Here is a 13,436-nt window from a genome sequence, read left to right as displayed (position 1 = left end):
ATTTCTTTTCATCTTTTTTTAATCGTTCCGAAACTATACCACGTAAAATAAAAAAAAGTCTGTCAAATTCACAACTCACAACAGTTGATCCGCGTAAAACTCATTTGCATTTGGGAAACTAAACCCACAGCTCAAGTGAGACAACCCTCTCGCTTTCCAGATAATGGTATGATCTGAGGACAGATGTCCCACCAGAGAACGGAACGCCGCCCCCCCCCACAATGCCCATCACACATCTGACTTGAGAAAGACTCAGCATGCTGTGAAGTCCTCAGGATTGCTGGACCGACGCGTTTTAAAAGGTAAAAACATTCGAATTTTATGAAGGTATTGTTGTTATATGGGAAAATGAGAATACAGTTACAGTGACAGGGTATTGCACTCTGGATGTTACAATGTAGACAGGGATAAACTATGGGCAACTGATACAAAGTATAATTCGATGTTATATTGCAGCTATATGAGTTCTGTGTGACTGAGGATGACTTTTTCAACTCTGAAAAGTATGCTTTATTTCAGACATCAAATATTTTTGTTACTTTAGATGAGTCACTCTCAGACATCCTGTTACTTTACATGGTTATTATTTGTCTGATAAACTGTGAGTCATGACAATTGCTGAACGTTTACTTCCCAGAATTAAAATTGCAATAGTCCTGGCATATTACTCAGCGAGAGTGTCGAGTCTAAACACACTAGTCATTTCAATGACACAACAATGACTAGATCCTGCCACATGTTGAAAGCGATTTAACACACGAAGATGAGACACAAGTAGCTAATGTAATGGTCTCACATAACATACCTTTTGTCTTTGAACCCAAAAAAGTTTAATGGGGTTATTTTCATCCATTGCCACTACACAAGATAAGTGGTCCATTTGAAATTGTTGACAAACAACTCCCACTGACCTGTAACACCTCAGTGTTAATTCTGCTTCAGTATTTGCAAAGCTGAATTGTTTACTTGTGACAAGCACATAGATGATTTGACAATTGACCTGTAGGGTAAAGGAAAAGAACCAGAGATACTATGAAAGGGCGAAGAAGCTGTCAGTCAGTCACGCATCCTGTTACCATAATTTACAGGGGTTGACCACTATTAAGTCGTCTTGAGGCCCGGAGAGTCAAAGAAAGCCATGTGTCTTGATCTTGGAGAACAATGGAGGATCTCTTCTTAGGTCTCTGTATTTATATTGTCTTTGGTCTGCATCAGAGGTGCTGTGTCTGGCTAGGATATGGCCTCCACCGCCAGGGACCAGGAAAGTATGTGTTTGCTCATTACTGCAACTTTTATTATTGTCTCCATTGGAAAACTAAGCCTCTAATAATGATGACACCGTTCTGAATGGAAGTTGACATAGTTAACATGTTCCTAGTATAGGGCTCCCGAGTGGCGCAGCGGTCTAAGGCACTGCATCTCAATGCAAGTGGCTTCACTACAGTCCCTTGTTCAGATCCAGGCTGTATCACATCCTGCCGTGATTGGGAGTCCCATAGGACGGCGCACAATTGGCCCAGCGTCGCCTGGGTTTGGCCTGGGGTAGGCCACCATTGTAAATAAGAATTTGTTCTTAACTATATATAGTATTGATGGGCTTTGGATTGGATTGGAGTTTCATTTAGATCAATGATGATCAATAATCAGTCTGCTGATTCATTCTCTCCATTCCCTCTGTATATATACAGACAGAACAGAATGGATCCATTTTGCTGAATGGATGTTGGCTGTTGACCAGCCTCTGAAATCAGACATACTGTAAAGTCGTTTGGTTTCTTCCATAGTATCAGCATACCCTAGAGAATCTTAATTACAGGCTTCACATAGGCCTGGTTTGGTTTCAGTAGAACACACATGCACACGTACACACACACCCATACACACACAGGCATCCCTCACTGTTTCCTAGGGTAGCTAGCCCCCGTTGGTAATTCCAGCAGCCTAGACCCGACCACAGTGGTAATGCAATGGTGGTGGTGGGCTACATTCCAGGAGAATCCCAGAGGCACACACACACACACACACACACACACACACACACACACACACACACACACACACACACACACACACACACACACACACACACACCTCTTCCAGGGGCTCATGGGAATGGATGGTGGATAACAGGGAAAGTCTGGGAGACAGACAGTGAATCCTCACCATCATCCTCTCCTCCTATAAACAAACCGTTTCCCGTTAGATGCTTCGTTTTCATGGTCCGGCGAGCAGAGGGGAATGAGGATGGGTGTAACCGTAAGCTACTATCCTGAGAAACCCTCCTTAGATGGCTGTCATCGTTTGCTGTGATCATCATCACAGGACTGGTGTAATTAGCTTGTTATGACAACAGCAATGAAGTCATGTGCTATATATAGGGTGGAGCATAAGGTAATGGCAATACTTCTGCAGGAAATGCTGAGCTAATTGGCTATTCTTGACCCAATGGAGTGATTTGTTGATTTTCAAATTCACCCCTCCTCAGTCCTCACCCTATGTTTTCAACAATCATACTTGTATACAGTATGAAGACTATAATATTAAATGTCAATATGATGATGTCAATGCCCTGGGAAAAGGCTACCTACATGAGAATGCTGTTAACTGACTACAGCTCAGGGTTCAGCACCATAGTTCCTTCCAAGCTCATCACTAAGCGAAAGGCACTGGGACTGGACACCTCCCTCTGCAACTGGATCCTGGACTTCCTGACGGGCCGCCCCCAGGGCGTGAGGGTAGGCAACAACACATCCGCCACGATGGCCCTCAACACGAGGGCCCCTCAGAGATGTGTGCTTTGTCCCCTCCTGTACTCCCTGTTTACCCACGACTGCGTGGCCCACACAATTCCCAACACAATCATTAAGTTTGCAGACGACACGACAGTGGTAGTAGGCCTGATCACCAACTACGATGAGACAGCCTATAGGGAGGAGGACAGAGACTTGGCAATGTGGTGCCAGGACAATACTCTCTCCCTCAACGTGAGCAAGACAAAGGAGCTGATAGTGGACTACAGGAAATGGAGGGCCGAGCATACCACATTCACATCGACAGGGCTGTAATAGAGCGGGTCGAGAGCTTCATGTTTCTCGGTGACCACATCACTAAAGACCTATCATGGTCCAGACATGCCAACACAGTAGTGAAGGGGGCACTACAATGCCTCTTCCCCATCAGGAGACTGAAAAGATTTGGCAAATCGTCAAAAAGTTATACAGCTGCACCATTGAGAGCATATTGACTGCTCGGCATCCGACCGCAAGGCGCTACAGAGGGTAGTGCGTATGGCCCAGTACATCACTGGGGTCGAGCTCCTTGCAATCCAGCACCTCTATGCCAGGCGGTGTCATCAGAAGGCCCTAAAAATTGTCAAAGACCAACCACCCAAGTCATATACGGTTCTCTCTGCTACCGCACGGCAAGCGGTACCAGAGCGCCAGGTCTAGGACCCAAAGGCTCCTGAACAGCTTCTATCCACAAGCCATAAGACTGCTGAACAGTAAATCAAATGGCCACCCAGACTATTTACATTGATCCCTGTTTATTATCTATCCTGATTGCCTTGTCACTTTTACCCCTACCTACATGTAGGGGTATTATCTTAATTACCTATACTACCTCATGCCCCTGCACATTGACTTGGTACCGGTACTCCTTGTATATAGCCTCATTATTGTTATTTTATTGTGTTACTATTTCCTTTTTTATATTTAGCACATTTTTATTAAAAACATTCTTACTTTTTAACTCTGCATTGTTGGGAAAGGGCTCTTAAGTAATTATTTTACGGGAAAGTCTACGCCTGTTTTATTCGGTGCATGTGACAAAAAAAAGTTCTGATGTTTTGCCCTCTTTCCCCACCCTATGTTGTCAGTGCTCACATACAAAGACTATATGGAACATGTTGTATGTTTTGGCATACGTTTACAGCTTCTAGAAGGTCCTGACTGATGCTGTATCCCAACCCAACTCTTCCACCCACCCACTCAGTAGATATAGGCTCCAGGTAACCACAGACATTGTGAAAGTCTTAGGAGAGTTATGGGGTGTAAGTGGGCAAAATACCACATTAGCCTCTGCCTGCGTCTGATTAGCCAGTTCCTGTGTTCCTCTTGTCGTCTCAGTTTTATATTAATCATGTGGCTGCGCCAGGGAGTCTAAATTCTCCTACCTCAATCCACTCCACTTCACCCACTCAGACTCAGACCTGTTCATTTCCTCTCTTTGAGAGGAGGTATTCTAGCCTGGAATCGAAAATGATATGCTCTGAATGTGCTCTGTTTCTGCTCGTATCAGTTTTTATTCCAAGCTAGAGTTCCTCTTCCTTCCACTGTCTCACTGTATGCCCCTATCTCAGCCACAGCTCTGTTCCTTCCCCCCCTCCTCCTGCTCTGTTGTCTCAATGTTGGGCCAAGCTACCACCACTCCTCCTCGGCTGGAGCTGGATCCAGCCCATCCAGAGGTGTCAGCAGTTATTGAACCCACAGTAGATTATGCAGACTGGTGGCTGGATACAGGGGATATAGAGCCTTTGTTTGCCTCTGTGTTTTCAGCCAACAGCGGTAGACTATAGCATGCTGTTCACTCTTTGTGCTGCTCTGGCTTTCTCAAAGCTGCATCAGTCCACATGGGTTACTCTGCTGAATGGACAGAGGATGGGCCGATATAGGCCGACCCAGCCAGTGGGACTCAACACAATAACATCCTGGCCAGGGGTTTCTCATGATCCCTACAGGAACAGGCCTGATACCCATCTCTAAACATCACTGCTCTAGATAGGACCAGTGGATTACTTGGACTTGGTCACCCACAGCGGCTAAGGCTACATGACCTGAATGTGAATAGAGACATGAGCTACATGAGCTCCTTCTGTCCGTTGACATACTGAAGTTGTGTTTTTAGACAGAGATACAGAAGATACATGTCAGCAGCCCCAATAGCTGCCCGGTCTGAAGGAAGTTATTTCCTGTGTTGTAAAAGTCTCCTGGTGTGTCCGAAATGGTATCCTATTCCCTAGATAGCACATGACTTTTGACCAGAGTTATGGTCAAAAGATGTGCACTATATAGGGAGTACGGTGCCATTTCTTACACATACTTGTACTACTGATCTGTTACAAGGGATGGTAATGATATCTGATAATCTCGTTAGCTGCCATAAAGAAGTCCTTTGTGATCTGCTGAAATGTGGAGTAGAGGAGAATGACAGCTTCAACTGATGACAGACATGTGAATGAAAATAAAGTTATTCACCTAGAAACTAAATATAGATTTTTCGAGTCTTATCCTTAGTTGACTTCCTCAACTCCCCCCAACTCATGTCAGATGACATGAGAATCAAGTCTCTCAATGAGTCAGCCTTCACTTCCTCTCCTGCTATACAGATGTAAGATCTCCATTTGAGCCAGTTTGCTACAGCAGGAAAATAATCCTGCAGCAACTGGAAATTATGTGGATTATAATTAATGGACATTTTTTGTAGTTGATCCATTTGTCATTAGGGAATATCAAGTCTGACATTTTAAAGTGAAAATTACAAACTTTAGAAGCTTTTTTAAACCTTGTTTTCATTTCCTGATGTGCAGGAAAATGATCGGAAACAAAAGAGTGATCAAATCAAGATCCTACATCTGTAGAACCCAAACATGATTTTCAACGTGCTGTTCTGTCCCCTATGCTGGGCTTTATAAGTCACTTTTAGACTCTTGGGTTAGCTTCAAGGACGACCTACAGTATATAAAGTGGCAGATTATTGAATAGTCCATAAACATGAGTTGCACACATACACATTATTTATGTGTTCTACAGTGTGAGAATGTGTCAGTGAAATCAGAGATGTGCCAAATCATGAATCTCCGGTGGCTTTAAGTGAGCTGTCTGATGCTACAGAGACAGGCTAAGCACTGAGACATTCTTCCACTTCAAAAGCCCCTTGAAGGTTGTTTCTCTGGACACCGATTGAATGGAGAGCTGGTGTGTGTGCGTCTGTGTGTGTGTGTGAGACTTTGGGAGGGGGAACAGGTGCAGTCCACAAGAGGGGTAATTTCTTTGCCTTGCAGCCATCTGCTTTCTTCTGGGTCTTTTTGCGGGTCCGTCCCTTTAAACACCCTCTGACACACCTCACGGCGACACACAACACACACACACACCCTTCCGGAGAATGGTGGTGTGCCCTGTGACCGTCGCCATGGCGCCCGGTTGTGGATTAACCCCTGGTCCCCTCGCACATGTGCCGACTCAAGCGTGGAGGCTGCTGCCTATTGTAATAGGAGAACAGGGGAGAAGAGGATGGAAGCGGGGGGAAGAGGGAGATGGGGGTAGCACTAGTGGGGACTAAATCAGTGTTTAAAGAGACATTTGGCATCAGGGGTGGAAACTGATGATTGTGCAATATTTTGTAATAGTTTTTTTAGGTGAAGCAGTTTTTCACTTTCCTGAGTGATCTAAACGTTGGATATGTTTTTTGTGTGAATAATGATGATTTATACAATCTGATTAAAACTATTTAACTATTTTCCAACAGGTATTGTTCTAACACTGTAAAGAAGACCTTCCAACAGCCATGATGGATAAAGAGGATATGCATAAAGAGGAGATCAGTGACACTGACAGTGGGATCATACTCAACTCAGGTAGGAGCACACTCAACAATGCTGAACTTTAGATCTAGGTGCAGATATAAAACTTTATAGAAAGCACTGAACATATTATTAATGCTGTTAGGCTGTTAGGCTGTTTTTACAATTGTATGTGCAAATATTGAACTTTAGAGATAAATTCAGGAGCTAGAAGTTTAATGATAGTATAGTTTCATAAGGACTTTAAGCGAGGCGACCATCTCTGTCGGCGCCATCTTGCATCTAGTAGGGTAGCTACAGATGTAGGATCTTAATTTGAGCCAGTTTGCTACAGCAGGAAAATAATCCTGCAGCAACAGAAAATGTGAATTATTATGTGGATTATAATGAATGAACATTTTTTGAAGAGGTTGACACATTTTTCACAAGGTAAAATATCAAAATGGAAATTACAAACTTTAGAAGCCTTTTTTAACCTCAAATACACTATACATTGTACATTTCCTGCATTGCATAAAAATTACCCAGCAACAGTGATCAAATTAAGATCCTACATCTGTAGAAAAAAATATATAATCCATAATGATCGTTCATTTTGTGATAAAAGCTCCAAATGTGGCACCATGTGATGCCTATAATGGGGGCCTGTGCTCTGTTTTAAACGCTCCATTAACATCATCTCCTATGTGCGATGCAGGTCCTGACAGCCCCACGTCGCCGGTCAAGGACTTGACCACTCACACCCGGGCCATGAGGCTGAAGCATCAGGTTCTGGAGGAGAAACTGGAACAGTGTCTACTGGAAATAAAAAAACTCTGCATCAGAGAGGCTGTGAGTAGTCACACTGGAATTAGGGATCTAGTCAACACAGCGTCTTACCCATTAGACCAAGAGGACATCCTCAGAGTTTGAGGTGACATTTAGGAACGTGATCATGAGAACGTGATTCCAAATCACCTCTTCTACATTTAGAGTTGATGGTTAAGATATAAGAAGTGTGTGTTTACAAACAAATCAACTTGATTTGGGATTTGCTTTATTTACAGGAGCTGACAGGAAAACTGCCGTCAGACTACCCTTTACTGCCTGATGAGAAGCCCCCTCGCGTTCGCAGGAGAATAGGAGCGTCCTTCAAACTGGACGACAGACTCATACACCAGGATGGAGAGGTACAGTATAGGCTACTCAGTTTGGTTTTGTTTCGTTTGAAATTCAGCCAGGTGTAGCAACATCTCTCAATTTCTTGTGGTTCAGTGCGAAGTTCTCTTAATGTATTGTGGTTCAGTGCGAAGTTCTCTTAATGTATTGTGGTTCAGTGCGAAGTTCATCTATTGCAATTTCCACAAAGTGTTTTGTAAAATGTGAAATAATTGCTCTTCCTGCACCTCCCGAGTGGCGCAGCGGTCTAAGGCACTGCATCGCAGTGCTAGGGGCATCACTACAGACCCGGGTTTGATCCCAGGCTGTATCACAACAGGCCGTGATTGGGAGTCCCATAGGGCGGCGCACAATTGGCCCAGCGTCGTCCGGGTTAATGGAGGGTTTGGCCGGGGGGCTTTACTTGACTCATCGCGCTCTAGCGACCCTTGTGGCGGGCTGGGCACCTGCAGGCTGACCTCGGTCGTCAGTTGAACGGTGTTTCCTCTGACACATTGGTGCGGCTGGCTTCCGGGTTAAGCGTGCGGGTGTTAAGAAACACGGTTTGGCGGGTCTGAGTACGCATGACTCGACCTTCGCCTCCCGAGACCATTGGAGGAGACAAGATCGAAATTGGGGAGATAAAGTGGATTTTTTTAAAATCCTGTTATTTGGGTTCTTGACCCCTGATCGAAGCTAAAAACCCTCTCCACAGGATTCAGAACTCCACTCCCTAGAAGCTGACCTGGCCTTGCAGCTCCAGATCGTTGAGGCGGCTCGTAGACTCTCAGTGGAGGATCACCTGTCCAAACCACAGAAGAAGAGCAGGCTGCAGCAGTGCAAGAGGGAGGAGAAGAAAGTCAAGGATCTACAGGAAGCTGTGTTTCAGCACAGGATCAGGAAGGAGTGCTCCTCTCCACCAATTAACAAGAAGAATAACTCAGCCAAACACAGAGGTGAGTGCGGTGCATTTGCTACTTCTGCCCCCATCTGGACACGTTGGGCTCTGCAATCTGCAGGGAGGTTAGGCACCGTTCTCACTCAGTCCGAAAGGAGGTTGGATGGATTGTCTTTTTTTATACACAATTGTTTTGTTATTAAATCACATAAGCAGTACATTTCATAAGAATTACACTACAATGTTTGATCATTTGCCCAACCCCTTCCCCTAATTGAATAAAGTCTTGAATAAAGCCTCTTTCTGTCGCCAGATCTGTGCATGTCTGATGACAGCTCCCTGTCTGATGCAGTGGCCTTGGACGATGGTGAGTTATCAACTAACACAGTAGAAATGCCAATACAGTTCAACACCTCCAAAGTGTCATCATGTCTGACTCTTACTATTATGTCTCCTCTGTCTATCCATAGACGTCGACTCTGGCCCTCTCTCTCCCTCAGCGTCTGTAGACCCACTCCTGCAATCCTCTGTGGGCTCCCTGTCCCTCCAGTCCTCCTCCTCCCAGGGCAGTCTCCAACACTCCTCCGGCCAGAGCCTCGTCTCCAGCTGCAGTGTGGAGCAGACCCAGACCCAGAGCTTCAGTATGGGCTCCAGCTGCAGTGTGGAGCAGACCCAGACCCAGAGCTTCAGTATGGGCTCCAACTGCAGTGTGGAGTACCCTGAACGCTCCCCCATCCAGAACTCCCCCTGGAGAGAGTCTAGCCTGGATCAGCCCTACCTAAGACCTAACAAACCCCTCTCTGCCTGCAGCAGCAGGTCCAGGTAAGAGTCCACGTCCTTTTTGGATTGAAACCCTGTGGACTAATAACCCAGGTAGCACAGTGGATCTGGGCCGATTCCGCCTGAGAGTTGGGGCACTCGCCTGAGAGTCAGACTCGGCCGACGTCATGTGGCCCAAGTCTGGGCCGTCTTCGGCAGTATTACTAATGGCTGGCATGCCGGGATTGAGCTCGGAACGATTCCTGTGTGAGTTATCATCTGGCCCAAATGTATTACTTGGGGCTCGGGCCAATTGTGACTACTCTCTGGCAGATGATAACACGGGCTGCTTTATATAACTAACATTTCATTATTTATTTTTCCATATCTTCTCATTGTTTCTGTGATCAAAAAATTGAATTAACATTTAAATGACATTCTTTAAGAGTTCTATTTAAGTGGTATTTTAGTATTTTGATACTTTGTGCAAGGCAATTGATGAGCATGAAAAACTGGATGGGGCCTCACGAGTGGCGCAGACGTCTAAGACACTGCATCACAGTGCAAACTGCGTTGCTACAGATGCTGGTTCGATACCCACGCCGGCCGCGAACGGGAGACCCATGAGGCGACGTACAATTGGCCCAGGGTTGTCTGGGTTAGGGGAGGGTTTGGCCGGCCTGGATGTCCTTGTCCCATCGCGCTGTAGCGACTCCTGTGGCTGGCCAAGCACATGCACGCTGACACGGTCACCAGCTGTACGGTGTTTCCTCCGACACATTGGTGTGGCTGGCTTCCAGGTTAAGCGTGCATTGTGTCAAGAAGCAGTGCAGCTTAGTACGGGAGTTGCAGCGAAGGGACAAGACAGTTGTAAAAACAAAATGTGTGGATGGGTAAAATTTGTATGTATAATAGTCATATTTAAAATGACTGAATTGGGAAATTCTGTATACATTTATTTAAATTAGCATCAGGCCGCTTCTGGGGGGATTCTGGTAAGATCCCGGCAAAGTCGGCTAAATTCCGGTAGACAGCAACGGCCCGATGTACTTGGGCCGATTCTGGGCAGTCATTCATTTTGATTCTGGGCCGAGTTCAACACCTGATTCCGGGCCGATTCAATCAGTTCCGACCCCGCGGAAGAGGGACGCTTCTGGGCCAATTCCTCATTGCTAGCTGGGAAAGGTGTAGCAGCTGACTGTGCAGGCCCGACTTCACTACTAAAATATTTATTCTGCTCAGAACCCCATAAAAAGTGATTTGCTTTTGACTACATATACTGCATGACTCTAACTTTTGAACTAGCAGTTGTTATACTCCTGCCCTGCCCACTCTCTATCTCCTTCTTTCTCGGAGCAGCAGTCCAGTAGGGACCCCAGTGTTTCCTGCAGACAGTAGAGTCCTGCCCTCCCACTTCCCCTCCATCAAGAACCTGGCTCTGAGACATGGACAAACCCACTCCTCCAGTGCCCCCTCTACTCCAGAGCTGCACGTACGCAGACAGTACTCACAGTCCTTCAGGTAAACAACCAATGCTTCAGAACGTCAACACCATAACACAGAATGTCAAAACCATAGCAACATGACTGTGTTGATTAGCTTTATTGTGTCTTCTTATGTGTCTGTTGTTGTGGACTTTGGTTGTGGATTTGTCATAAGTAACATCAATTATATTCATAAAATACAATGACTAATACATGTAATAATGAAGTTGCTGTATTAATGCACGTTATAGGGAGAGAGACTTTGCAACACAGTAGTTCACTTTTTTCTCCCCTGTCTATTTTCTTCTCAGACTTCCCAAAAGTAAGCCCGCTCATGACCTGGGTGAAGGACGTGGGCGTGCCAGGTTGCCACGCAGACGGCCGGAGTTCCTGGTTCGGTCTCCACAGTACTCTCCCCAGCGCTTGTACCAGTCCAGCTCTGAGGACAGCAGCTCTGAACACTCTGTCCCCTCCTACACCAGCTCCCCCAGCCGGGACAATCACATAGACAGGGAAGGCCCCGCACCCACCGAGATCCCCAAGCTCTGCCCTCCTCCCTACGGCTTCCACTACGGAGCTAAAAGTCCCACCAGCCCTGCGTTCAATGGCTCCAACAGCCCCAGCTTTTACAAGAACAACAACCAGCACCAGTCCTCTCCCAGCTTGAGAAGGAGAATGGTGGAGGAAGGCCACTGTTCCCCTCTTTCCCCGCAGGACCTGCACAGTCCCCCGGGGAGGGATCTCTACCTTTCCCCCTCCAAGGCCCCCCAGCCCCAGCACAGGCACTGGCAGCAGGAGGGACAGGGGCCCCCACCGTTATCCCCCAGGAGAGTTCTGAAGCTCCCAATCCCCTACACCCACCTCGTACGTACCCCGTCACTGAGGGAGTACCCCGAACACCTCGCCCGGGTGCTGCCCAGAGAGATTGTGTCAGAGGAGCTCAATTCCTGGCACCAGCGGAACCAGTTCCAAAATCAGTCCCAGAAGTCACGCCCGGGTTCCCTGGAGCGCCAGGGGTCGTTCAGAGTAAAGAGCCCCACGTCCCCTCACCTCCCGCCCTACATGCAGGTGACAATGCCCTCTAACACTCACCAGCATAACACACATTTATCTTAGCATAACTAGCATCCCCCATTTATATATTAAAACATATAGATATGGAACTAAAGGAACGTGAATGTGTTGTTGTGTTTCAGGGTCCCCACCAAAAGGTGATCCTCCAGAGGGCTGCAGATGGAACTCCAGTGCAGTGGTTTGTTGAAGAGGACTCAGAGATTGTTAGCCAGGTGTAACCACAGCCATATATACTGTATACGGTACATAATTATATGTGTATATCTATACAGTATATGACTCTGTCTGTAACCAGGGGGAGTCGCCCTACTGCAGTATGCTATGCTACACATGAGGAGCGAAGGACCCTCTCTAAACTATTGAGTATGTCTGTATTTATTGAATCTATGGACTCTGTGAGATTATACTGTATGTCCCTGGTGAGGGACAACTGTCCTTGACAAAATGCAGAAGACGACCTTGGTTCCATGGGTAGTTGGGTACCATGATAAGCACCTAGCTCTACCACTGGTGACGTATGTATTTTATCTTTATGTAAAGCAAGTTTGTAATTTCTATGTAAGGCTCTTTGCCAGTTTATTTATTTTATTTTGAAAAGAAAGTTGATATTGTGAGTCAATTTGATTATTTTCTACAGGTTAAATATGCTATGTTTTTGTAACAAGTTTCATACATTTTTAACTGGCTATAACATTTCAAGATTACTGCTTACTGTAGACTCTCTTTGTGTGTGGTACACATATTTGCACAACAAGGTTCACCTAGGTTCCAAATGAAGTTACGGCCTTCCTAATATAATCATTTATTTCTTTAATAAAATGTCTAGACTGTATCTGTTTTATTTCTCTATCTATTAACTTAAGAGGTTTCCTCAAGCAGTATAGGCACAATAAACAGGTAACTCCCCAAAATAAAGGAAACACCAACATAGTGTCTTAATAGGACGTTGGGGCACCACGAGCCGCTAGAACAGCTTCAATGCGTTTTGGCATAGATTTTTTGGGGGGCAGTTACCTGTAACTCTCACTAGAATTTTATTATATCATTTTTCATATTATTTTTCAAAATAGTGTTAGAAAATGCTAGAAAGTTGCTGTTTCTCCTTAAGCTGTAGTACACTAACAATAACACGAAATAAGCTGAATGTTAACCTGTTAAACTATTCATTTATATTAATCTAAGATGCCTTTGTTTCTAACTGGTTGGTTTGAAGCATGATTGTGTTGGATGTTTTCACTGCATTGCGGTTTTGTTGTGGTACTAACCAGTTGATTATATCAGTTTTGATATTGTTTGTATATTTATAATAAAAAGGCTTTATATTACTGATTCTCAAAGTGCAATTTCTTTTTAGAGAGATTCATTTGCAGAGGCATTTGTTTCTAGTCAATATAAAATATCATAATAACAATATCATTAACCTTTTTTAAAACTCAGGCACACACCATGTGAAAGTTTGCACACAAAAAGGACAACACAGTGACATTGTCATACTTAAATGGAT

The 13,436-nt window shown here is 45.2% G+C and overlaps 1 protein-coding gene across 1 annotated transcript; it reads left to right on the top strand.

The window, feature by feature from the left end:
* The first annotated feature begins 117 nt into the window (after nucleotides 1-117).
* Nucleotides 118-13,257, top strand: inavaa (innate immunity activator a). Its single transcript, XM_014135717.3, has 10 exons — nucleotides 118-302; nucleotides 6,526-6,634; nucleotides 7,278-7,411; nucleotides 7,627-7,749; nucleotides 8,433-8,673; nucleotides 8,929-8,982; nucleotides 9,086-9,437; nucleotides 10,734-10,895; nucleotides 11,170-11,926; nucleotides 12,055-13,257. Exons 2-10 carry the CDS (start codon nucleotides 6,565-6,567, stop codon nucleotides 12,148-12,150), a joined length of 1,989 nt encoding a protein of 662 aa, XP_013991192.1. The 5' UTR covers nucleotides 118-302; nucleotides 6,526-6,564; the 3' UTR covers nucleotides 12,151-13,257.
* The last annotated feature ends 179 nt before the right edge of the window (nucleotides 13,258-13,436 follow it).

This window comes from Salmo salar, chromosome 13, assembly GCF_965601325.2.
Source record: "Salmo salar chromosome 13, fSalSal1, whole genome shotgun sequence".
Lineage (NCBI taxonomy): Eukaryota > Metazoa > Chordata > Actinopteri > Salmoniformes > Salmonidae > Salmo > Salmo salar.
Note: the sequence above shows the minus strand (reverse complement) of the source record. Positions and strands in the feature narration are given on the sequence as shown.